Source organism: Thermobia domestica, chromosome 17 (genome assembly GCF_964235325.1).
Source record: "Thermobia domestica chromosome 17, izTheDome1.hap1.1, whole genome shotgun sequence".
Taxonomy (NCBI): Eukaryota; Metazoa; Arthropoda; class Insecta; order Zygentoma; family Lepismatidae; genus Thermobia; species Thermobia domestica.
The window spans coordinates 11,755,553-11,782,981 of record NC_137470.1 but is presented as its reverse complement, the minus strand read 5'-3'; the positions used below and the strand labels follow the sequence as shown (position 1 = coordinate 11,782,981).

At 36.6% G+C, this 27,429-nt stretch overlaps 1 protein-coding gene across 4 annotated transcripts in view; it reads right to left on the bottom strand.

Moving 5' to 3' along the window:
• LOC145673741 (beta1,4-N-acetylgalactosaminyltransferase A-like) overlaps nucleotides 1-27,429 on the bottom strand; it is a 99,733-nt gene that overhangs the window by 23,041 nt on the left and 49,263 nt on the right. For all 4 annotated transcript variants that reach the window (XM_081743484.1, XM_081743482.1, XM_081743483.1 and 1 more), the window contains exons 2-4: nucleotides 20,309-21,006; nucleotides 7,702-7,938; nucleotides 3,612-3,795 (exon numbers count right to left, since the gene is read on the bottom strand). In XM_081743484.1, coding sequence (XP_081599610.1) covers nucleotides 3,612-3,795; nucleotides 7,702-7,938; nucleotides 20,309-20,714 — 827 coding nt within the window. In that variant the 5' untranslated portion in view covers nucleotides 20,715-21,006. The remainder of the gene's footprint in view (nucleotides 1-3,611; nucleotides 3,796-7,701; nucleotides 7,939-20,308; nucleotides 21,007-27,429) is intronic.

Sequence of the window (27,429 nt, the reverse complement as noted above, 5' to 3'; positions counted from 1 at the left end):
TGCTATTTAAAAGAACAAATATAACATTCATTAGTTTTGAGGAAATCTTTATCAACAGATTTGTTGAGAACAAACCAAACTTTCGACAGCCTATAACTGGAGAACCATTTTATTAAAAGCAAATATTTATCAGTATAGTTAATCATCCATTTACTTTTCTTTGTCCCAAATTCACGTTCAATAACAGGTTTTGGTACGAACTATCATTTTTTTTTTCTGAAAATTTGCTACAGTCTCAACTCCAAATTCAATGGCCTATAAGTCGAAAACCAAATCCTCAAATTCTGGATAGAATCTGGTTTCCAGACGGTCATATTTTATCAGTGTCTTCCCGTTTCGCCTTGTCTGTTTTTATTACTTCAGGCTGCTAAGATAGTGTATGTTAATTTGATTATAAGGCGAAACGGGAATCCTCGTTTGGCCTTTTCCCGTTTCGCTCCACACCAGAAGAGGGAATTTTCAAATTATGATAGGAAAATTTAAGTGTCATTTTGCAAAACATTTGTAAGGCTAGTAGTATTTACGTTTGAACGAATAGGAGACCGTATAATCAAAGTAAATATTCAGAGTAATGTATTATTTCCGTCATTGCTTAAAAGATTGCTCATGCAGATTGTATTTGTACCTCAAATATGAAGAAGAGAGCGGCGGAAAAACCATCATCAACGATTACTAGGACACATAGGTAAGTATATAGTAATAGTTGTAATAAAGTATAAGTAATAATGACACTGAAGCTTCACTGCATGCTTCTAATGTTTATTCTTGCAACTTCTCGAAAAGTATTTTTAGAACTTTAGATGTGTAACTTTTTTTTTTTTTTTTTTTTTTTAATGGCATTCTACCTACCACAGAAATACAAAGTAAGATAACATATCCTTATCGATTGTCTGTCAAAATATATTTTGAAGACATAAGGCCAAATGGGCATAAATCATTTTAGCTATTAGGAACTTTCGATTCTCATAACAGGCGGACTTTGAGAATAAAAAAGGCACACATTTACAAAGGACTATAAGAGATAACACTACAGTAAAAAGTTTGACAAAGCCTAATACGGAGCAGAATTTTCAATTCATATTTCTTTGCTGAGGTTATAACAGTATGTGATCCTGTATTTATGTTGAAATAATTCCTGTATCTTCAGATCGTTGATCTGCAGCTTAATGGAAACGATCAACATGTGCTGCACCCTCACATTGAAGTTTAGATGGTCGGATGTCTTTCTATATCACTTCCCAGATCGTTGGATTGGGCGTAGTACACCAATTGGGTAGCCACCAGGTTCGTCACATCTTACTCCATGTGACTTATTCCTTTGCGGTTATATAAAATGTCATGAGTTTGCTACTCCAGTCAATAACCGTGCACTTACAAACTCTTTTCTGTCAGAACGAATATGTTAAAGAACTCGGAATTAATTTGAATATTCGTGCCTCGTAGAAAGATACGTTCGAGTGTTGAAAACATATTATTTTGATATGCATCAGTTCAATAGCAGTACTTTTTTCTTTGTTTTTATAGTAGCAGTAGCAGCAGTAACTAAGTAAATTTTAATACTTATTTTCAGTGTTCGAAGTGGGGAAAAAAAAAAAAAAACAGATGCGGTATGTTTTATTACGATTTTGACTCGACATACCGGCTATCTAAATGTTGAACTACAATGAGGGTATGTTGCCTAAAAGATTGCATTTCTATTTACATAATGATTGAAAACCATTAGAGAGATCTGTAGTACGGGGAAGGGGAGATGGAGAGACTTTGATTCCCTGCCAACTTTCTGAAAAAAAAAAAAAAAAAGTAAAAGGAAAACAATATGTCCTTAGGTTGTATTATAGACAATTATACACGAAAATGCTCAAAAGCCGAGTTTTTATATTCACGATTTCCTGCGGCGAAACTCCTGAACCCTCTACTCAACTGAGGAGTATTCGAAACCCCTGGAAGATTCGCCCTGCACAACAGACAATTCTAAATCCACCCATGCTCAAAACACGACATCTATATGCATTAAGGCAAGAAGACACACACACATATAAAAACCGATTCAATATGACACATCAAAATATAAACTAGATGAACTTCTTTGAAGAAACCTCATTTTAAAAACAAAAAATAGGAAAAAGATAAAAATGTCGGTGTTGTCAACTTAGAAACATTTGTCAATTACTGTGTATAAAATGGATTTATTAAAGGTATTTAGTATTTACTCTCCAGTGACGGAATGTCTGGATTACTAAAAAAACAGAGGTGGTATGCCTTCATCACTGAAAAACCAGAGGTGGTATGGCATACCACCGCATACCGTCTCACTTCAACCACTGCTTATTTCTGAATTTGCTGTAACATTGCGTGGAAAAAATTCAGTAGTATTTTGTGGCTGAAACCCGTTTTCATTGTGGTTGCTTCCTTGAGACCACCTATTAGAACAAAATAACTGTGGGATAATAACCGAAAAAAACATTGCGCAAGGGAATGCATTATAAGTTATTTTATTCTGCTTTTATTTCGTTCAGTATTCGCTGCTTCAGTTTAAAGCGCTAATTTCAAACTACTGACTCACTTTGGTGGAATCAGCCTGGATTAAACTGCGAATAAGAATATTATTTTCTACCGGTATTACTGTTCACTTGAGATATTTTTCTTCTAATGCAGAAACAGTGGCATACTGTGCTTGAAACTTTGTATATGTTTAGTAACAGGTGTGACAGACGAAGCAATTGTTTTTCTTTCTTTTTTTTTTTTTTTTTTTTTCATGGTGATATCAATACACGAAACTTCCGGTACTGGGCAGAAGAAAATCCTTGTCAGCTGAATGAAAGGCCCTTACACAGTCGAAAGATTATTACGCGGTGTGATGTTTGGTGCTATTGGTCCTTACTTTCTTGAAGTTAAAAAGGATAATACCCATGGCTGAATTCAGAGCCATATACTAACATGCTAACGACGTTTGTCAAATCTGAGTTGTGCCGACGTGCTTATGATTCTCAGACAATCTGGAATCTTCACAATGGGGGCACAGGCCCATACACGTATTCAATTCATGACCCTACTTCACAATATGTTCCCCGAACAAGGCGATCTCACATCGAGGGAACACTGAATGGCGCTCAAAATCTCCGGTTTGAACGCATGTGATATTTTGTCCTCTGTGGTTACATGAAAAGTGAGGTTTTCAGATATATCCGACTGACATCTACACGTCGAAGAAGCCATCCAGAACTCAGGTAAATCTACGTAAGGTTATGCACAAGCTTCGAGGCTGTCTTGAGGAATGTGTTCGCAAGAATGGCAACTACCTCGCAGACATGATTTTCATAAAATGAACATTTTAGTCAACGTCATATTCCCTGGCAAGACGCACCACTATTTACTTAAAATGTTTTGAGATCTATAAAACATATATTAAATATGATTTCCTGCAACAAAAGGTTGTATTTTTATTTACGGTGATAAATCGTCATATTCCCCTGCTGCATCCTGTACTATCATTCCCAACCTTCGATACCTTATACTAATATCATGATTACAATACTACTACTTTTTTTTTAGACCCTTCGTTGTAGTTATAAATGGGTTTAATTGTACTATTTTTCCTGCATGACACTTACCTATACCCCATCACATCCACAGCAACTGACATATGTCTCGGTTGTTCTGGGCATGTATAGAGATTCCTGTCGTCTTCCGGTAACAGATCAACATCGTGAAAAATAAAGCAGTCGTAATTAAATTGTTTTAAAGCTTCTTTATAGCCGATGTTCATTAACATCGCTCGATTGAATGGACTGTTGCCTGGAAAAGTGAATAGTTGTATTAGAAAACAAAGAATAATACGGCAAACAGAACACTGAGAAATAGGGTATGCAATTTTGTAAATTATTGTTCCATATAAAACCAGCTGAGAATACTCCAAGAGTATTGCCAGAACGAACTTAAAAAGAATTAATTTTTCTTATTAACTTCTACATTCTTTATACCAATTGTTCTATGTTAATGGTATTAGAATATTATTATACTCAAACAATTCTTGTAATATATCTATGCATTTATAATTTCCTTGAGTACTAAATTTTCTCCACGTGTTTTGTTTAAGGGTTCTGTTAAAAAGTTCTACCATATGTTGTTTTACGAAGACACGTGCTCAAAATTGGAAAAAAAAAAGGCAAAATACCATCTCTCTATGACTTACTGTTCCCGAGATATGGCTTCTTAAATCTCCCGAAATCCCAACTTTTTGGGCCAATATCTGAGGAACGGTGGCCAATTGGGCAGTGGCTACCTGTTAGTATTTGGTACAAAACTGTTCACCATCCTCTTAGGTATTAATTAACATTTGCTCCCGAAATATGGCTCCTGAAATCGGAACTTTTTTGGCCAATATTTCGGGAACGGTAAGAGTGACGCGAACAATTTCATCACTTCTTTGAGGTAGTTTCTGATGCTCTATTGAATGGAGGGCTCAAAATATAAAAAATCGCAAATAACAGACAGACAGACAGACATAGAGAATTGAGTAACGAACTTTTTAAGTTCGTTGAAAATATTTAAATAAATAAACAGATACTGAGAGGTATACAGTAATTTAGTTGAACTTCGGTTTTACATAACTTTCCATGCATTGCGGAAAATAGAATTTCGAACAAAGAAAAAAAAAACTTAAATGGGAATCGAACTCACAACCTTACGATTTGAACTCCAACGGTTTACCACTGAGCTAACACGGCCACTCTAGGCGAGCTCCTTCTAAAGAAATATAACTATTTACAAGACAACGAAATTCATATCCATTGCAAACGCTGCTTTTTGTTCTCCTTTGACTTTTATTTTACTATGCATGCGAGAATTGTGTTCAATATTCTTCCTTTCATTCTTCTTCTACATATGTAAATGTTCTTTCACGTATGTTACTCAAAATGGCAAAACCAGCAAATGAATACATAGTTTCGAAATATTGGATCACTAAGTATCTCAATCAATGTTACCTTTTTCTACACTTAATATCATTCCAACATGTATTATTACATTTAAAAGAAGAAAAAAAAAACATCTGCACAATTTTCCAGCTTGTTAAGGCTGGCTTGGAGGTTCGAACTAGGGATGGACAAAACAGATTTGTATAAAAAACGGAAACTGGTTTCTAGAAAAAACCGAAACCGGAAAAACTGCAGTTTCGGTTTTCTCCAAAACCGGTTCGGTTTTTCACGAAAACCGATTTCGGTTTTCTTCAAAACCGGTTCGTTGAAAACTTTTGGAAGAGACATAAATCTATTTCTATGGAAACAGATTCGGTTTCCGGAGAACAACGAAACACTATTCTGGTCAGCAATAGAACACATTTTGGAAATCCGGAACCGGTTTTGGAGAAAACCGATAACCGGTTTCGGTGAAAACTGAACCGGTTTTTTGAACATTTTCAAAACTCGGCTTCGGTTTTTCTTAAAAAAAAAAAAAAAAAAGTTTTGTGCCCCACTAGTTCGAACCAGCAGATTTGGTTTAGTTTTCCGAAGTTGGACTTAGAAACTTTTTACTCAAAGCAGCAATAAAGAATAAGGCCAACCTCTATGGAACAGTGTGTACCACCTTCTCTCTTAATCCTATATTCAAACGGAAAGTAGCAAAAGTCAACTACTTCCGACTTTAGTTCATCGCTATACAGTAAAAACAGTAACAGATAGCGAGAAGTGGTCTTCTGTAATCAATTAAGTATCCCAACAATATATTTCATCTCTATTCTCCGTATAGTAAAACCGGAAGTGGTACAAATCTACTAATACTTTCAGTTTCAATATTAATTGAAAAACTATCACACCATACAAACAAAACTGCTTCACGAGGTGTATACGTGAGACTGCTAATTGTTATTTACAATGTTTCTATTAGTTTCAACTTTTTGACAGCAACACATCCTCACTCGCCACCAGAAAGTACATGTCTCTTCACAGTGGTAATGGAATTCTGAGTGTATCATTTTAAGCAGCAATGTTCTGTGGTGATGTTAAGGCATCTGTTTTGTTTAGAACTCGCTTTGAAACATTTTGGTGGTTTCTTGATGTCTTTGTTAGTTCTAGTTTCCCCCGTTTTCTAACATAAGGATAAAGGAAATGTTCGACATGTCATCGATTTGTTATTCGCTATATCCATCTTAGTCTAGAGCAGTGGTTCTAAACCTAATTCTTATCACTTTGATTTGATTTGATTTTGAGTTTAACGTCCCGTTCAGCAGCGAGGCTATATGAGACGTGGACCTACTGATTAACGTGGAATCCGAATCACAAGAACTCCCGCCGGGAATCACCCCTAATTCCTATCACGATCCCCATTCCATTTTATCACATCCTCTAATAATTTCTGGCTTGTAACAAGCTTGTGTGGGATTTTTAATATACCTATTGCGGAAATCTCACGATATCCATCTATTTTTATAACAGTAGAATCAATTTCTTGTATATAGTGGATACAGTTACTTTCCTAAAAGCGAATGGATTAAAACCAAATTTGGTCATTTCATTCATGTTACAAATATCGAATCCGATTCGTCATATTGTTTCAAAATAGAGGCTATTTGAATATTTAAAAATTTCGTAACTTCCTTAATATTAGGTCATATGATAAGAAAAAATAATTTCTAATTTTGGTTTAAAAACTTGGACACTTGTAAGAAAAATTATTGAGTATTTGATAATGTCTATTGAAATTTCATCATGCTCAGGCTATCTCATTTGCTTACCTACTTACTTCGTCGTCGTCAAAATATACCCAAATATTAATGTTCAAATATAAATATGATTTGGTTCTGTTTTGAAATAATTAAATTGAAAGAATACAGTTTTAAGCTGCAATTAACTCGTTATAGTTATAAATCTGCAAATTCCCTGTATGCTAGCAACATCTATTAGCATCAAGCAGCGCAGTTAGCGGCAATCATTACCGCGACTCTCTATCATGCTTGTCTTTTATAATAAAGATTCTATGTAGAGACTGTTCTGGGTTTTATTTATTTATCAGTGAAAAGTAACTGGTTCCTGTGTTACAGTTTTTGGTTGTAGTTCTCCCGAAGAGCTCAATCGAGGCTAAGCGATTAGCGTACGCATCCCTGGCGTGGGAAACCCGTGTTCAATTCTCGGCGGAAGCTTATGTGGTTCGAATCTCACGTTAAGGTGTGGGTCCTCATCTTATGTAGCCTCGCTACTAAACTCAATATAAATCAAAATCTTCTCAAAATGCTGAAGGCATTTATACTTCGTTTCTTCACCCGAATTGAAGTTCATATATAAAGAATGTGCTTTCTAGGTGTGGTGGCTCGTGCCATAAATAAGTCTTGTGGAAAAACCACCGATAACTAAATGACAAACCAAAACCCCCATATTAAACTATTGACAGTCGCTTGTCAACTCCCCGTGGAGACTTAGTTGCCACAGTTCCAAACGCCGTCCTTTAAGTCAAGTGTTTCACTCCGTGTTCCCAATACCAGCTTCCTTGTTCTTATATTGCTTGACATCTGTTTCATATTAGCCATAGTATTGGGAAAAAAGCACACACACAATAGGTGTTAAGACGTTACAACCCTGCAAATGTGGTCAAAAGACGGATGGAGGGAGGAAGGGAAACTTGAACGCACTATAAATTCAAGAAAGAAAAAAAAAAAGTAAAATAAATACCGGTTTACATGACAATACTTTCAGAAACAAATTGACATACCTGCTTGCTCCACCACATATAACCCATACACTATCTGCTGGCGCTGAAGAAAAGGGTGAAGATTTCGAAGAAATATTCGCAAATGCTCTGCTCGATCTCGGTATGGAATTACGATTGCGACTTTGTAGCGAGCTTGACAACTACTCGGTGAATATCTGCCTCCTGGCTCCAGCATTGGAAACATTGCTTCCAGCTCCTCCATATCTGGCGCTCTCCGAATCACCTTAATAGGGCCTTCTGCAATGAGTATATTATGAGATTATAACATTGTCAATATTGTATTTCAATACTTCATTGTAAATGTACAAACTGTGCACCAAATATTTACTTAAAAATTTGGAATCATACAAGAAACTCTTAACGCAACGAACTTCAGCGAGATGATCGTAGCATTAAATGACAGCGTAGAGATGTTTTTAAAAATTTCAAAAAGCAAAACTAATTTTAAGGCTATGTTGGATACTCTTGAAGACTTCAGGTTTTTAAACGAAGAACCACACAAATTGTCTGTACGTTACTTCTAATATCTTTAAATCCCACCTAAATTAAGAAATTAATTAATCAAATGTAGCTTCCATTCTAATTGCCATAGGAAGGTAGTTTACATTTCCTTATTTTAGTAACCAGGAATGCTTTTAAACTACAATGTTCAAGGATTCTTCGAAACTTGGATGTTACAAAAAACCTTTATGTATTTTGGGTTGTTGAACGCAAAAATATTTAAATTAACCCCTTGCACTTCAGATGTCGTTTTCCTATGTGCGTGCTGTAATACTAGGTTTTCATTTACTCTTAAAAAACTGTCCTAACCGTTATATAGAGCATAGTTATTGTGCACGTGTGAGAAGTGCATTCACATTACTGATAAAAACAATTATTTGCATTGTGGAACATTTAGACTGAAAAACGAACATTTTGACGATCTAAAGGTATTTTATGCTGTTTCGGGTTGGCAACACTGACTAGAGTTCAAAGACAAAGTTTTCTTTTTCCGATCTCAAAGTTGCCACTTGTTTATCGTCAAAACAAACACATGTGTGTTGTAATTGAATGCTCCCTTTGGCTTGCCATCTACTGAGAAAAAACATTTTTTTCCTCTTCTGTCAGTAAGGTGCTGTCATCTAAGGAGAAATAGTAGAACTCGTGCTTTGCAACCACTAAAAAATTTCATCATCTCCAGGATTAATACGATAATTAATAAAGGATACGTTTTCATGACATCCACATGGATATCAATGGTACGCTAGTCATCTAAGGAGAAATAGTAGAACTAAGTGTTGCCTTGCATCCACTAACAAATTTCAGCATCTCCAGGATTAATACGACCCTTAATAAAGGATACGTTTTCATGACATCCACATGGATATCACTGGTACGCTAGTCACCTAAGGAGAAATAGTAGAACTAAATCTTGCCTTGCATCCGCTAACAAATTTCAGCATCTCCAGGATTAATACGACCCTTAATAAAGGATACTTTTTCATGACATCCAGATGGATATCACTGGTACGCTAGTCACCTAAGGAGAAATAGTAGAACTAAGTCTTGCCTTGCATCCGCTAACAAATTTCAGCATCTCCAGGATTAATACAACCCTTAATAAAGGATACGTTTTCATGACATCCAGATGGATATCACTGTTACGCTAGTCATCTAAGGAGAAATAGTAGAACTAAGTGTTGCCTTGCATCCACTAACAAATTTCAGCATCTCCAGGATTAATACGACCCTTAATAAAGGATACGTTTTCATGACATCCACATGGATATCACTGGTACGCTAGTCACCTAAGGAGAAATAGTAGAACTAAATCTTGCCTTGCATCCGCTAACAAATTTCAGCATCTCCAGGATTAATACGACCCTTAATAAAGGATACTTTTTCATGACATCCAGATGGATATCACTGGTACGCTAGTCACCTAAGGAGAAATAGTAGAACTAAGTCTTGCCTTGCATCCGCTAACAAATTTCAGCATCTCCAGGATTAATACGACCCTAAATAAAGGATACGTTTTCATGACATCCAGATGGATATCACTGGTACGCAAGGTGTCAACTCTTCGAGATAATGCCATTATTGACTGGAATTATTAGGATTTCGATTTCTGGGCTGTCGGCATCTAAGGCCATTTAGCCCGTCCCGTATATGAGAGATGACGTCCCTCGGCGAGCACATTATCCGGGGAAAGGGAAGAAAGGAAGCAGCCTGGGACCATATGTTAGGTACCATCCCAGCATTTCCCTAGTGTGAGTGAGGGAAACCCAGTAAAAACCTCACTCAAGATGGCTGGCCTGAAGAAGTTGTTACACTTTTTCGAACGAGTGGCCCCACCGGGAATCGAACCCGGGACCGGTCGCACCAAAAGCGAGAGCATTATCGATTACGCTACGCGGGGCCACTGGAATGTTTCTATGCAAAATTCTACATACTAGCAATTTTCATATTGTGTGTTAACTAGCAAGCTTGCTTAACTCAATTTTGCATTCCAAATATCACTGCCTAGCTATATGTAAGATATAATACAATAAAATAATAGAATATAAAATAGTTACTACAACCTCAGCTACTACTGATTACTCGTATTCAACTCACTTACCAGGCATTCAATAACTTTGCGGTATGTATTGAAATAATCTTCAGTCTTAAAAGAATTTCTAAAATTTCTTATTACTACTGGGATAATTCCACTGTTGTAACTGATTCCTAAAATTTTGTCTAATTTTAGGGAGTTCAAGATCTCTAATCAGATAATTCAGCTCTCTTCTTATCATTTGACGTAGGATCGCCCTTACGCCTATTGCGCCTAATCGGCTAGTGTAATTAACTCTCAGCTTCTCAAGTACTAATAACACTGAACGTTCACTGGGAACCCGAGGTTGACCAAAATCGTTTCCAACTGGGCCCGGCACCTCCTAAGACCGACTCTGATACCAGGGGTCTCTGCTTTGCAACTACTCTGCATTTAGAAAAGCTAATAACATTTGTTCTTCCTAATTTGAAAGGAAACTTGTTATTTTCGTCCGAGTTCATACAAACATTTTCTGGAAGTTCAGAAATAAGAAGTCCTTTGTCATGAGGGAGAAACCGAATCGCAGATGGTATATTTGAGTACACATTTTTTTTTTTTATTTTATTTTCTCTTAATATTTCTTAAAAGGAACCACACAGGTATATAATAATCATTAATATGACAGTTAGACTCCCACTACACACCATGGGTACCGCAGATGGCATACAAGGTCCTTTTCTATTAAACCTAGCGTTGAGTTTCAAGGAAAATGAAGTGCAGTACATCTGGGACCATTTTTTTTTCTTTTGATTCCCTATCTTAAAGCCAGAACATACACACAAAAAGCACTGCGATATTTTCCATAAGTAGAATCTTTGCTTTGTATATAATTAAATACACACTAATTATTTTTCATTATCTTTTACTCAGCTCAGCAAATAATGTGTGTATACAAAAAACACCATTTTTATAGATGACCAAATTGAACATTTCTTTGAAGCAAATGCTACTTTGTTGGTAAAATAGCAGAAAATATTCGGAAAACTGAAATATTTTTATATTTCTTCTATAATACAAGAATGCCAACTGAAACTATCATAACGCAATTATCATGGAGCCACATCGCAATGGCACTAACCACAATATCACAATTATATCATTTATAACTAACTCGATGAGCTATGAAACCCGGAGGTTCACTGTCCATTCACAAAAAGCTCTCCACTGACTTCTATCCTTAGCCAACTGTATCCAGTTTATCCTCTGTATTCCAATTTCTACGACATCCATCTTAATACTATACTCCTACCCGCTCCTAGGTCTTCCTAATGGTCGTTTTCCGATTGAATTTTGAGTTAAAACTTTGAAAGTGTTTCTACTTTCTTCTATTCTGGTTACATGATCTGTCCACATCAGCCTCTTAGACTTGATAACAATGTTTGGTAAACGGTATCAAGTATGCAGTTCCTCGTTATGAAGTTCCCGCCATTCCCCATTCCTCTTGGGTCCGAATATTCGTCTCAGGATCTTGTTCTCAAACACTTTCAGTCTGCATTCTTCTCTCAGAGCAAGCGATCATGTTTCGCAACCATTCAATTTATAATTAAATAATAATAATAATAATAATAAAAACCTCGACAAAAATGTTACGCATCAGGTGATAAATACATGTGCAGCGAAAGTAGCCGATAGTGTGAAGATACTGTATTATGAAAAATATATTTTCTTGCAGTGTTCCTAACTGATTCTAGGTGGAAAACTCAAAATTTGTTAAAAAAAAATAAAATAAAATAAATAAATAAATAAATAAATAAAAGTAATTTTTCAGGTCAAGACCGTAACAATGAAACTAGAGCTAACTTCAAATTTTCACGCCACTTTCGGTTCAGTGGCCCCAAATTAGAATTAGCAATATTTAGTAGTCTTGTTTGTATAACATTTTGTGTTTTGAGTCGCTGTGATCTGCCCGTAGCCCAATTGGTAATGACGAAAGAATATCTTATTCAAATGTACTGACAACAACTGATACGAGTTTCTGTAATTAGAGTGGCACTTACAGCTTGTTAGTGTTTTCAATTTGGGAAAATTTAAAGCATGATAGGCCCAAAACATGTTCACTCAGAAAAGGTTTAATTATTATTGGAACATACTCATAAACCCGTTAAAAAATCAACGTCATGTATTTAGCATGCCTGAAAAACACGAGATTCAAATGACTCCAAAAGCTTCACGAAGGTGTATTTTCCATTAGCGAAAAAAAACATCATCTACTCACCAAGTAGAACATTTTGTAATCTTCCAACATTTACAACTGGTTTCTGGTCTATTTTAAAGTAATCTTTACATGCTTACTGCAATGTTGCTACTTTCCCCATGCTTAACTGAACATATCAAGCATTTGATTTTTGTATTATCAACGTCGGTAGTGCCGCCAATATACTCTCTTATTTAGATTGTGGTAAATGGAAGCATTATAATTATGTGAAAAAAATGGACATAAATACACATGATCATTAAAGATAACAGTGAAAATAATACATATTGCAGAGATATTCCTTATTAAACAGAAAAATGGATATATTTGAAGCCTCTATTTCTTTATGACTTTCTTAATGTATGTGTAAAAATATTTATAGTATCTAAGTTACTATTACGAATACATATGATAAACACTTTTAATAACAAATCCTCTGCAGACGGAGATTCAATAAAACTCAAAAAGACAAAAAACATCACTAGGTCGAGGCTCGTGAATGGGTCCCCGGCTTACGAGATGGTAAGGCGGCAGCTACTAGGCAACCCAGTTCTTGCTCAGATCTACCACATATTTTTCACTCTTCAAGTTGATCAATTGATCAATATTTATGTTATTTTTAGCAGGGTAAAGTGGAATCTGAACCACTGTACTATGTGCGATGCGCTCTCACCGGCAATGGACCCTGGTATCACCTCTTGCACCAAAGGTATGCTCGCTAGCCACTAGACAACAGAAGACAGCTGGCTGATATGTATGTTCAGCCACTTAGACTACAAAGATTGTACCAGAACTCACAGGTATTGTACTTGAAAACGCCACTGACACTATCTATGCATACTGATTCACGCCTGAAGGTTGAATTCCACAAAGGTATGAGAAATACACAAACAAGTTATACTTTTACAGCAAATCTTTTGCAGAAGACTCACCACGGAATTTCAATGTCCAAGCCAGTCGGTCCCCCTCCCCCCTTCCCTCCAAAATCACTGAAATAATATTTTTAAAACTGAAAAAAGGTACAGTCTCCCTACTACTTTGAAATGTCTACACCAGTTTCTCCCTTCTTAAAACATAAATTTGGTCATGTTACAACAGAGTCTTCTCTCTGCGAATATCTGAAGACCAAAGAGTAGATTGCACCTACTTATTGGTTATTGAGTTTTGAAACAACTAAAATATTTCAACAGGTATTTTAAATTATATTGAATGTGATAAGAGAAAATTTAGATTTTTGCCGGGATTTGGAATGTGCAAAATGCATTTACTGCTTTTTGGCGTTGTAAAGACATACATACATTATTATTATTTATTCTGCCATTTGGTAGGTCCTGGGAGTAATGAGGTTTTTTTAAGGCTTTGGGCCTGGAAAAGTTTTTTCCACGTTTCTCTATCTTCAGCTTCCTCTTTTAACTTCCAAAATTTTCTTCTGTTTTTGAAACCATCGATCATATATATAATAGGGTAAATCCACTGATTCATTCACAAACAGTTCAACGAAAAAATAACCGCGCAGAACCTCGAAATTTTGTACGATGCTTGAGTCCTTGGCTGTAGATAAGACGGATTTCTTTTTAAATGCAGCTCCAAAGGGAGGATAAGGGAGCTTAAATGACTTTTTGCCGTTCGAAAGATTTTCGAAACCGTTGAGCGTACAACCTAGACATTTTGTATATTTATTTTCCTTATAGTTTAAACTGTAGATAAGATTTTTTTATTTTTAATACGTCCGATAAGGGGGGATAAGGGGTCTGAAATGACTTTTTGCTGTTTTCCCATATCTCCGAAATTATTAGGCATGAAACCTTGAAATTTTGTACAAAATTTCTTCTTGCATTCAAGCTGTAGATAACACGAGATTTTCTGAAATCAAGCTCCTAAGGGTGAGTAAGGGGCCTTGAATACTTTTTTCTGTTCGCCAGATGTAGTATCTTGAAAATTTGTTTGTTTGTTCTTCTATTCTAGGCTGTAAAGGCTTGTATGCAGAGGAAAGGGAGGCTTGAGTATTTCTTGCAGTTATCCAGATTTCAGAAACTATTTGGAGTAAAACCTTGAAATTTTGTCTATGAATATTTCCCATGTTACCTAAACTGAAGATGTAAAGTTTTATTTATTTATTTATTTTTTTTTTATTTTAATGACTAACTCTATGGCCTACGGAACCCAGAAAAGCTTTCCATTGACTTCTGTCCTTAGCCAACTGGATTCATTTTCTACTTTGTATTCCTATTTCTGCGAGATCCATCGTAATATTGTTCTCCTATTTGCGCCTAGGTCTTCCTAATGGTTGTTTTCTTATTGGACTTCCAGTTAAAACTTTGAAAGCATTCCTACTTTCTTCTATTCTGGCTACATGACCTGCCCACCTGAGGCTACTTAACGTGAACCTAACAATGTTTGCTAAACGGTACAAATTATGTAGTTCCTCATTATGAAGTTTCCACCATTTCCCATTCCCGTTCCTCTTGGGTCCGAATATTCGTCTTAGGATCTTGTTCTAAATACTTTTAATCTACTTTTCTCTCTCTGAGTAAGCGACCAGATTTTGCAACCATACAGAACAACAGGTATGATTATAGTTTCATCTATTTTAAGCTCCAATCTCCTCGACAGGATTGGCGACGACAAAAGATTTTCAACTGAATAACAACACGAATTCCCTGCTTTTAGTCGACATTTAATTTCTTCGTGAATATGGTTTTAATCTGTTAATGTTGATCGTAAATATTTGAAAGCATAAGCTTTATCGAAAGTATTATTTGATATTTTAATGCATCTATATTTTGGCGTATTACAAGCCCGAAGAACTTCCATTATTTAATTTTCTCTGCAGTTACTTCTACACCTAAGTCCCCGCAAGCGTTTAATAAGACCTCTGCCTTTCTTTCGAATGTTCTCCCATCATCCCCTATTAAATTTACATCATCAGCATATGCCATAACCTGGTGAATACCATTCAACTCTAGACCCTGGTTGCTATCTTTGATTTTCCTTATAGCTTACTCCAGGACAAAGTTGAATAATAATGGCGATAACGCATCGCCTTGTTTCAGGCCATTCTCGACGTGAAAGCTCGTGGACAAAAATTTTCCTACTAGGACTTTATTTTGGGATTTATTTAAATATCTTAGTTAATCTAACCAACGTTTTCGGTATTCCAAATTCTGTAAGAATGTTTTACAATGTTTCCTTTCTAACATAGTCATAGGCCTTTCTATAATAAAATCAATAAATAATTGATGAACCAGGGCATTGTATTCCCATTGCTTTTTGAGTATTCGTCGAAATATTGTGGAGTATTTTTTAATTCTTCTTCTTCATATATGTTTGGAGTATTGTTTAGTCAAGGTTTACTATTCAAGAAGGAGACCTAAACATTTTCTTCGACTTTTACTTTATCTTCGGAACTCTTGGACACAAGAACTTGAAATTTTGTACAAATGTTCTCCTTGAACTTTAGGACGAACGTAATGTAGAATATTACAAAATGGCACTCCTTAAAAAGCCTTCCAACAGCTTCTACTAAATTTTCAGAGCCCTTAGGTGTAAAATTTTAATTTTGTCCAAATTTGCTCATTGAATCCTAGGCTAAGAATGGGATGGAGTTTTATAAAAAGTGAATCTAAAGGTGACGCGGGCTTGGACTGTTATTTGCTGTTCATTAGATGTCCAAAACTGAAATTTGCTAAAAATGTTTTACTCAGACTCTCATCATTACAAAATTCTTTTAAAACGTTCAGCATACAACCATGAAATTTGTATACTATATATTTTGACATCCACAATATGAATATCTCATACAAGAAGACAATCTGGCTAATAATCGACACTGAGGAAAGAAGTAAGGTTGATTATTGGAAAATCCAGTTTGAGGGATATAAATTTTGAGTAACAATTTTCAGGAAACGGAGAAAATCTTCCGATTTTGGATGTAAGAAAGCGATTTTACAGCACTCCAACAAAATAGGCGCCTTTAAAAGATATATGTCGGCATGACGAAAATTGACTACAAATTTGGCTAACGATTTCAACGAATTTGAGTGAGTCTATTATTTTCAGACGCAAGAAAACTACTTGACTCGGTCCTGACGTAGTGAAAAAATATTAAGGAGCGATTTAGTGAACCCTTGTATTTGAAATCACAAAAACGTTGTATACAGCTTTCAAATATTTCCTATAAACCTTATTCTTTCTGTGCAAAGGCCGGACTTTATTCTGCTGGATTCTAATATATGCCTACTACAGAAAGCTATACATAAACAAAAATAGTATACACGAGATTCTTCTTCATGAACGCGATACTGGAAATGGCTTACTAGATAGTAGTTGTTTTGCCCGAATTTTTGGCTCACTGTACACTATAGGTCAATCGTTGTTTCTATTTAACGAATTTATTTATCTGTGAATTTTAACAACTGATTTTTTTTTTTTTTATGTCAACTGCAAAAATGAATTCACACATTTTATAACAGAATATTGTGTAACTTCTGTCTACTGAGTACGCTTAATTATGCTCCCATCTCTCTACCACAATATTCACCCTTTCACTGCGTAAGTCAACGGAAAGAAAATTTCCCTAACCAGCGAATGTCAACTATAGTCAATGTTTTAAAATTTTTTGTCCGTATCTTGGGCTTGTCAAGGCTAGTCGCCAAAGGTGTTCCGTGCGATTTTTTTTTTTTTCGTTCTACTGTTTTCGATAAACAATGAGAGGCGGGGAGGATGATAAGTAAGATCTGTGGAATGTTGGTAACAATAGGAACTAAGCATTCACCGAATAGTCAACTTACAGGGTTTAGATTTACGGCGCTAAAACTGCAGGCTTATTAACCTACAACAGTTACCTGTAATAAAGATTCACAGTTATACATAGTAGATCCTAAACAGTGTTATCGATCCTAAATAGTATGTCCAGAAATAGTGCATGTTTACTTATATAAATTCTTTCGCTACAAGGTACTACATAAAATAGTTTTACTTCACGTTGAGAGTAAATAATCGTTGTAAATCAGCGGAAACTCAATCAAATGAGCCCATTCGTTGCACTGCTATATTGACATAAGAACTTAAAAGGGATTAGGAACTAGATTTCTGGACTGTTGGCATCTAGGGCCACTTAGCCCGTCACGTACACGAAGGATGATGTCCCTCGGCAAGCACACTATCCGATGAAAGGGAAGGAACAAAGGACTGGGGAAGGAAGGAAGTGGCCTGGGACCAGTTAGGTACCATCCCGGCATTTGTCTGGTGTGAATGAGGGAAACCCAGGAGAAATCTCATTCAAGATGATTGGTCTGAAAAAGCTGTTACACTTTTCTGACCGAGTGTCCTCACAGAGAATCGAACCCGGGACCAAGAACATAAAAATGAATACGAATAATGCTCTTTTGGTACCGACTGAACAATCTACTTCGCTTACGAAGTGGTTGTATGAGTGTAAACTTCTACCGTCTGCAAGTCTTTTCTTTTTTTAAAAAAAATTATTCTGTAAATTGCAAAAACGCTGTCTAGAGAAAAGAAAACAAGCTATTTGCCACCAACTGTGTTTCTTTTATTAATTACTGTATTTAATATGGCTGATCACCTCGAAGTGGCATTCCCAAGCAAATCTTAATTATCGAACGAATATAACCATGTTTTTAACACTAGTTTCCTGGAAATGAAAAGTAATTTTATTTGCTTAAAAAAAGTACAATGACCACCAAAATAGCATACTATGTTTTCCCAACTTATTCTCATACCAACAACTTGGGAAGGCGTTGATCAAATTGAATATATTTTTCGGTAAGTTACAGAGATCGCAAGTTCTCTCTGTGCCAAATAGAACTGTACTCAAATTCGTATATTGTTTTTTTCTGAAATTAATGACAAAAGAACTTTACAAGGGAAACATGCATTTTTACTGGCGACTGTATAAGCACAATTCCAATTATCAGTTCTTTCAAAATTTACTGACAAACCATAGGAACAACACTTCTGAGCATAAGTATATATAAGATAATTTTGTTAATATACAGGGCTAGCATAAATGGTTTACTGGAAAACCAAACACTGTCTTTTTTTTTTTTTTTTTTTTTTTAAGTGTAAGACTTACAACAACGGCTGACACATAAAAGAGATATGCACTTATCAAAAATGAAATGAAATCTGTAAGTTTTACGTCCCACAGTTATGCCGTGTGGGCTAAAGCAGACGCTGATGATGAGATATGAATGAAAATGGTGGAAAAGAGAGTGGGAGAACTCCTGCAAAACCTACGCACATGGTGTGTGTCCACCACAAAGTCCACTAGGCACGAGCTGGAATCGAACCAGGGATCCCACACACCAGAGGTGAACGCTCTACCACTGAGTCACCGCGGCCCGAGTTATACTCATCAAATTTAGATGATGTGACGTGGGTGCGCTCACACGGTGTACGGAAGTTTATAAAATGGCGGCAACGCAGGAGAAATTTTTGTTTGTGTTCGAGTATGTGAAGTGTTCATCGGTTACGAAAGATCCAACGTAATACGCTAATACGGAAAACATGCAACTGGTTTCAAAAGTACTCTGCATTAGTTTCGTGATACAGGTTGTGCGTGTAAATAGAAAAGCAGTGGGTAACTACTTGTCACATAGGTGAGCGTGAAGCGAAACAGAGCTTGACGCCCACTTCGCCCCCCTTCACCTCAAGTCTCTAGATCACACGTCATATGATTTTTTTTCTGTGGGGACGTGTGAAGAACAGTTTATATATCACCAATACCAACAACACTACAAAAACTGAAGTAACGCATCACTGCTACTGTGTCGAACACTGAAGGGAGTTTACTACTCAACGTATGGAGTGAACGGACTTACTGTTTGGACGTGCGACCAACGGCACACATGAAATCTTTAAGTTTTACGCCCACGGTTATGCCGGCTAGGCTAAAAGAAATGGTGATAATGAGAAATGAATGAAAATGGTGGAATGAAAAGTGCGAGGAAACGGGAGAACCCCTGGAAAACTAATACACATGGTGTTTGTCCACCACGTGCACTTGACACGAGCTGGGATCGAACCAATGATTCCATGCACCAGAGATGAACGCTCTACTACTGAACCACCGCGGCCCCATGGCACACATATTGAACATCTGTAGTACGTTCCAGAAAGTTAGTAAATGTACGTATCTTTTAATTTATCATCCATCTTTCTAGATATTACACTTCTAAATACACAGATGAATTATCTATTCTAACCCTGTATAGTGACAGAACCATTACTTTAGGATAAAAAAAAGTATTTTTTTAACTATGTTACCTATTTGCATTTATTGGATACCCTTTCAACTCTTATTATTTACTAAGTAACACCACAAATATGCAATACAGCAAACAATTACATGGGGTGGCAGTGCCTTCTGCAAACATACTGCTCCTCCATTCTTGTCTGCAGATAGAAGTTTAAAATGATGGTTGAGTACCTCAATTCCTCTTACTCAACCACAAAAGAAGGTAGCTGTATTCCCAAAGTACAAAATATAACAAAATAGCCTTGTCTCAATATTATCTGGTGTACTTTGAGAGCATATTAAATATTTCGGCCGCTATCTGCAATCTTTTTCATAGATTCGAAGCTTACGTTACAAAATAAACATAATACCCAAATAACAGTGGGGTGAAACATATCCTACCCAAAAATCACTTATCCTTTTACACCACTGTTTTCTAACTTAACAAGAATTCTTAAACCTGTAAGAAAGTTCGCAGATAGCGACCGAAACACCAGATATTCATAAGTATCACAGAGAATACTGAGAGAATTTTATGTGTTCTCAAGGACTTACGAACTAGATAAAACAGAACATAACTTACTTAAATCCGGTGGTATTGGCGGACATGGTGACACCTGTGGCTTCGTGGCAACAGGAGCTAGCGACGCATTCACATTATTAACGCAGCTTGCGGTCACATTAAGATCATTATCCGTTTGAGTTTCATTACATGCTAAATTAGTAACACTATTAATATCCACAACTCCAGCAGCTTTTCCGTAATTCGCCGTTGCCGATTCATCGTTGGCAAACTGAACACCAATCTGCTGCAGACTTAATCTCCCAGATCTTCTTCCTCCAGTCGAGTTAATTGTAAATAGTGGTTCAATCCTCCGAGATTCAAATATCGTAGTAAACGCATATTGTAATATTAATAGAACTAACACAACTAACACAATCACTTTATATAGATGAGAGCGCAGCCAAATATTACCAGGACTAGTCATACCTCCTTTTCACTGAAATGTTGATAATGACGATGATAATGGTAATAACCACAAGAGTAAAGCTCCATTACCGGAAATTATTGCAGGTGTCCATTAAGCATTGAGAGAGGATTCATGGGAAGATAAAATAGTGATGGAAGAGCCTGGAAGCAACCAAAATGGAATGTAGCAACGGAAACAGATGATCCCAACCACTTGGAAACAGTTACAGAGAGAATGGAATTGATAGTGGCACCAGACAATTGGGGGTAGGCCAATTTCTACATTGGCCTAGGCCTTTGATCCCCCAAACCTGAAAAAGAAAAAAAAGATAAATACTCGATTAGTAACAGATTTTAACAGGGAGTTTACATCAAGATTACAGTAATTGCAGATTTATTTATTTATTTATTTTACGTTGAACCGACCACCGTATTAATACAGAACATGTCAATGTATTTCTATGTGAATTAAAAAAAAAAAAACTTTATACAGGGTGTTACGTAAATATGTCACAATACCGTATTTTGGGAACAGATTCAACACATGAAAATAAGAACGAAAAAAGTTAATATGGACTTATGCTCAATAATGGATAGTTTCGGAGTTATAGGTCATCAAAAACGTAAAACAAGTGAATTTTGAAAGTTCACGACATCACTGAGGAACTGATATGTGAACTATACAAATATCCATGTTTAACAATGCTCCAGTACTTGCACACCAATGTTTCGGGAGGTAGATGGAGAGTTATCAAGTACTCCCAAACAGCTTCTCTAAAAATGATTGTGAAAGTACCGGAGGTTCTGAAAGATGAATACTTCACATGCTAGTTCCTCAGTGATGTCTTGACCCGACTACGATCGGTCCTATAATGCGTAATATGTGAAGACAAGGTAGTGGAAGAATTTTAAGTTTTCTGAATAGTTTCAACGAACTTAAAAAGCTCATTACTGAATTCTCTATGTCTGTGTGTCTGCCTGTTACTTGCGATTTTTTTCAATTTTGAGCCCTCCATTCGATAGAGCATCAAGAACTATCTGAGAAAGTAATAGAATTTTTCGCGTCACTCTTAACATTCCCTATATATTGGCCAAAAAAAGTTCCGATTTCGGGAGATTTAAGGAGCCATATCTCAGGAACCGTAAGTCATAGGGATTTGAACCCTCCATTCGATAGAGCATCAAAAACTATCTGAGAAACTGATGGAATTTTTCGCGTCACTCTTACGGTTCCCTATATATTTACCAAAAAAAGTTCCGATTTCGGGAGATTTAAGGAGCCATATCTCAGGAACCGTAAGTCATAGGGATTTGAACCCTCCATTCGATAGAGCATCAAGAACTATCTGAGAAAGTAATAGAATTTTTCGCGTCACTCTTAACATTCCCGAGATATTGGCCAAAAAAAGTTCCGATTTCGGGAGATTTAAGGAGCCATATCTCAGGAACCGTAAGTCATAGGGATTTGAACCCTCCATTCGATAGAGCATCAAAAACTATCTGAGAAACTGATGGAATTTTTCGCGTCACTCTTACGGTTCCCTATATATTTACCAAAAAAAGTTCCGATTTCGGGAGATTTAAGGAGCCATATCTCAGGAACCGTAAGTCATAGGGATTTGAACCCTCCATTCGATAGAGCATCAAGAACTATCTGAGAAAGTAATAGAATTTTTCGCGTCACTCTTAACATTCCCGAGATATTGGCCAAAAAAAGTTCCGATTTCGGGAGATTTAAGGAGCCATATCTCAGGAACCGTAAGTCATAGGGATTTGAACCCTCCATTCGATAGAGCATCAAAAACTATCTGAGAAACTGATGGAATTTTTCGCGTCACTCTTAACATTCCCTATATATTGGCCAAAAAAAGTTCCGATTTCGGGAGATTTAAGGAGCCATATCTCAGGAACCGTAAGTCATAGGGATTTGAACCCTCCATTCGATAGAGCATCAAAAACTATCTGAGAAAGTGATGGAATTTTTCGCGTCACTCTTACCATTCCCGAGATATTGGCCAAAAAATGCCCGACTTCCGGAAATTTAAGGAGCCATATCTCGAGAACAGTAAGTTATAGAGATGATATTGGTGTTGGTCAATACCTGCGAGAATGGTCAACATTTTGGTACCAACCGGTGGCCACTGTCCAACTGGCTACTGGTTTGACCAGTGGCCACCAATTAATATCGGTACCAAAATATTTATCATCCTCTTAGGTATTGATTAATACCAATATCATCTATGACTTACCGTTCCCGTGATATTGACTAAAACATGGCAGATTTCCAGAGATTTAAGAAGCCAAATCTCGGGAACCGCAAGTCACACAGAGATCGTATTGGTGTTGATCAATGCCTAAGAAGATGGTAAACATTTTGGTACCAAATAGTAACCGGTGACCACTGGTTAAGGGGATCTTCTACCATCTCCGCTTAGGTTTCTAACTCTCCATTTGATAACATGTAAAATTTAATATGGTAATTTCTAACAAAGTATTGCAAGTAATAACTTGAAATTTTTAATACAAATACACAAGACCCATATAAATCCAACCACGGTCTCCAATTTACGTTACATGCGTTAGATTAATTGCAATATATTCTTCAGTAAGTTTGGCAACAGAGAATAAAAAGTATGCTGCAGAGGGGAGAGGGCTGACCATCTGTTTGCTTGTTAGCTGCTTTTAAAAGGACGCTCTTACCAGAAAAATCACGTTATGATTCTCACTTCTCAGTGGTTAGAAAGGTCTGGACTGGAAGAACCCAAAACCTCTTCTTTCTTCCTTTCACGGTTTGTTTGTTTCTTCCACCCCCTACTGTCACAAGAAGACAACTTGTTTCGGAAAGCACTTTGAATTAGTAGCGAAAAGCCAAACTGAATGACACCACGGACGGATTAAAGGGAGGGGCGGTCACTCCCTCCGAGAACATTTGAATACTTTGAATAATCGGAGTAAGAAACTAGAAATTGCGTAATCTAATAAGAAAAGTTTGTTGAAGTATACAAATCAAGACGCATTTTAAGTGTCACAGCATTGTACTCTCATCCCCTCCCCTCCCAATTCCCTTCTGAAGAAGTTCTCTTTTGTTTCTCTGTTCCATATTAGCCTTTACACTTACACTTTCATTATCCAGTATTGATTTTTACCATACCATCTGCACAGAAGGCGAATAAGGTTTACGAGTCCTTCCTGCCCCCTTTTTTAAAAATTGCTAATTATAATAAAATTTATCGAAAACAATTCATCTCAACGATAAAGACTTATACACATTCATTATTGCAATTTTAAAATAAACTCGCCGCCTGTCGCGTATGCTAGCGATCTAATATATACGAATAGATGAAAAGTTAGTTTGAAGCGTATTGTTTTTCTGTAATTAAGTTCGAATTCATATTTGTTTCTATTGTTGCATCGACAAAAGTGAGTGCTAAATCGATTTAGGCTCGTTGGTCTTTGCGAGGTCCCTCAAGATGCAAGGCCGTGGGCAGTCGCCCACCACTTGAAACGCCTCTGCACTAGAGGTCTGCATGTGCTCGGGCCTACAAAGAATGTATCACTTCGGACCCGGGAGGGGTTCGGGCAGTAGCGTCATTTCAGATTTGGCTTGGGGGGCCAAGACCCCTTGATATATGTAAAATTTCGCGTTTTTCACTGATTTACTACTATGCTATTGATAAAATTATATAAATCTCAAACTCGGGAGGGGGGCAAATGCCTCTCCCTGTCCTCCTAAATGACGCCCCTGGGTTCGGGCTGTGAATTTTTAAATATACAACCATATTTCTCGGACTTTTTCGGGCCTAACTTTGTAAATATAGTGTAAAACGATACAAATTGCACAGTTCTTTCTGGAGGACTTTTAAAACACAACTGCAAAATCAAACCTCGAATTGCTGTAAATAAAAATACAATTTTGCATTAATAATTAAGTTTCTGCAATTCGGGCGTATTTCGGGCTCATTTGATTATCACAGAGCTCAGTCCGGGCTAGGGCCTAAATGCTAAGACATATTTTGGACTCGGGTCGGGTCTCACATTGTAAATTCACAGGCCGGGCCCGGGCTGAAAATTCCGGCCCGTGCAGACCTCTGCTCTGCACCCGCACACATTCCTTCCTAGTCCAGAAAATCTCCTCCCCTCCGCATCGTCAATAATGGTAATAAATTTGTTCCTCGTATATTTGCTTATTATTGTAAGAGAAGTTCAAACCAGAACTCTAAAATTTGTTCGTTCTCTGGGGTAATGTGAGTAATGCAAATTAAGAAAGATATGCGTAATATACAAATGTCAGAAAAACTTGATATCAATTTGAATAACCTTTTACGTAATGTTTATTTTAGAAATAATAAACTTATGCAAGTATATCGAGACATCTGAAATTTAATGTTAAATAGTGGCGAGTGAGCCAGAAGGGGCGTGCACTATTCAGTTAGTCAAAGAACTCATATATGTAGCTTGAAAACTAATACTATTTAAACCAATATTGAATTAGAAAATTTGATAGGCGTCACCTTCTATGGCCCACCCATCGCATGATGGGAATGAAAGACAGAGGAAAAAAAACAAATTTGTAAAAAGTAGGATAACCATAATTGGAAATAGTGTGTGTATTTTTTAAGGAGGAAACCCAGAACTACATTCTCGATATAATAATAATAATAATAATAATAATAATAATAATAATAATAATAATAATAATAATAATAATAATAATCTTTCTCACTTCAATCAAAGGTTGATGCGCAAGAAGGAAATTTTAAAACTTTTCTCTCCCCTGGGAGAGCTGTTTTATAATTTGATAAGGTCTCTTCTTCGTAACTGCATCTATCCCTAATCGGGCCGCGGTGGGTCAGTGGTAGAGCGTTCACCTCTAATGCATGGCGTCCTTAGTTCGATCTCAGCTCGCACCAAGTGAACTTTGTGGAGGACAAACACCATGTGTGGGGGTTTTCCCGTTTCCTTCTACTTTCTGCATTCCAGCATTTCCTTCTTTTCACAACATCACTAGCTCCTTTAACCTACCAGGCATAACTGTGGGACGTAAAACTTATAGATTTTTCTATCCTTGATCTTCCACTTCCTGGTTTTTCTTCTGCCTTTTCCCCTATCAACATGGTGATCCAATCGGAGTGCCGAATAAGATGTCCAAGCATGCTGTTTCTTTTTTTCCCTATTATCTTCATGATCTGTCGTCCTTCATTAGCTTCCTTTAGTACGTCTTCATTCATTTTCCTTATACAGTATTATTATTATTACACAACCACACAAAATAAATAAAAGTTCTGTGCACTGGATCCCAGGGTATTGATTCGATGTATTTTGGTACCCAGAACCCAAATTTCGAAACTCCAGGACGATTTGACCGTGTCAACTTTGTTTTATGGGCGAAGAACGTAAGTGCTGTTTTACGTTTGCTTATGTTTATCGCCCATTTAAAAAAATATCACGGTCAATCGTCCTGGGGTTTCGAAATTTGGATTCTGGGTACCAAAATATTTTGAATCCATACCCTGGGGTCTGGTGCACAGAACTTTTATTCTTTTTGTGTAGCTGTGTTATTATTATTATTATTATTATTATTATTATTATTATTTTCCATGCGTACATTTTCTCGAAAATATCCTCCCCCTAAGAGATGATCAACAATTCATTCCTGAATAGTACTCAGCTTCTTTTCCTACTAATGACTATTTAGGAGTTTTTCCTTAGCTGAATCTCGTTATATTGTGTCTCCATTGTACGTAGAATAGGATTCGATTGCCAGTGTAAGCTCACAACTTCCGAAGTTGAGTCAACATCGTGAAAGAAATGGAGAACTATCCGAATAAAGTGGTAGCGATCTCTGGCCAAGAAAGACGAAAGGATTGTTTGATGTCATTGCACTGATCACGATCTTCTAGGTTGTGAATGTTTACCAGCTGGCATGTCCAGGCCCCTATGGGCTGTATTGCTGAGTTTAGATTTTAGACTAATAAACAGCTGTCTTTAGAAAATAACCTTGTAACACAAATATGATAGTCATGAGTTCCGAACCATAGTGTCAAGTGGTATAAATCTCACTTGGGTGGTAAAATTTGTTATTAGACATTCGTGGAAATCAACTGCTCTGTTAAAATATTTCAGTTTTCTAACATTGTTATGCCTAATTATTATTAAGCATGAATAATTACTTATTATTAAGAAGAAGCTGAAAATCGAGAAACATGGAAGAAATATTTCAAGGTCCAAACTGAAAATTAAGAAGAAACGAAAAAAATCTCATCAGTCCCAGGACCGGCCAAAAGGCAGAATACTTAATAATAATAATAAGAAGAAGAAGAATTTTAAAATTTCGTTCTTGATTATAAGAATACATTATACATTATAAAAGAGTAGCAGAGGGAGGCAGAGAAGAAAAGAAAAAGAGAAAGAATGAAGAAAGATAAAGGATTGGAGGAGAAAGGATTACTGGATAATTCAGGAAATATAGTAATGAACTTGAATGGTTATTAACGAAGGATCAATTCCGAAGTGATCCGGAAATAGACACATGTCCATAAATACGAGCCTGATCTGGGTCCAGGCGACTGCACAAGAGGGAGTTGCCCAAACCCAGCCCAAGCTAGGTGAAAATGGAATTTAATTGGTTGTAAGGTAATCCTGATTGGTAAATATTAACTATCCAGTCTCTGAACTCCATACTCTGAGATCGACCACACATATGAATTAGCTTGGCGAGACTTCTTTTTTGGAAG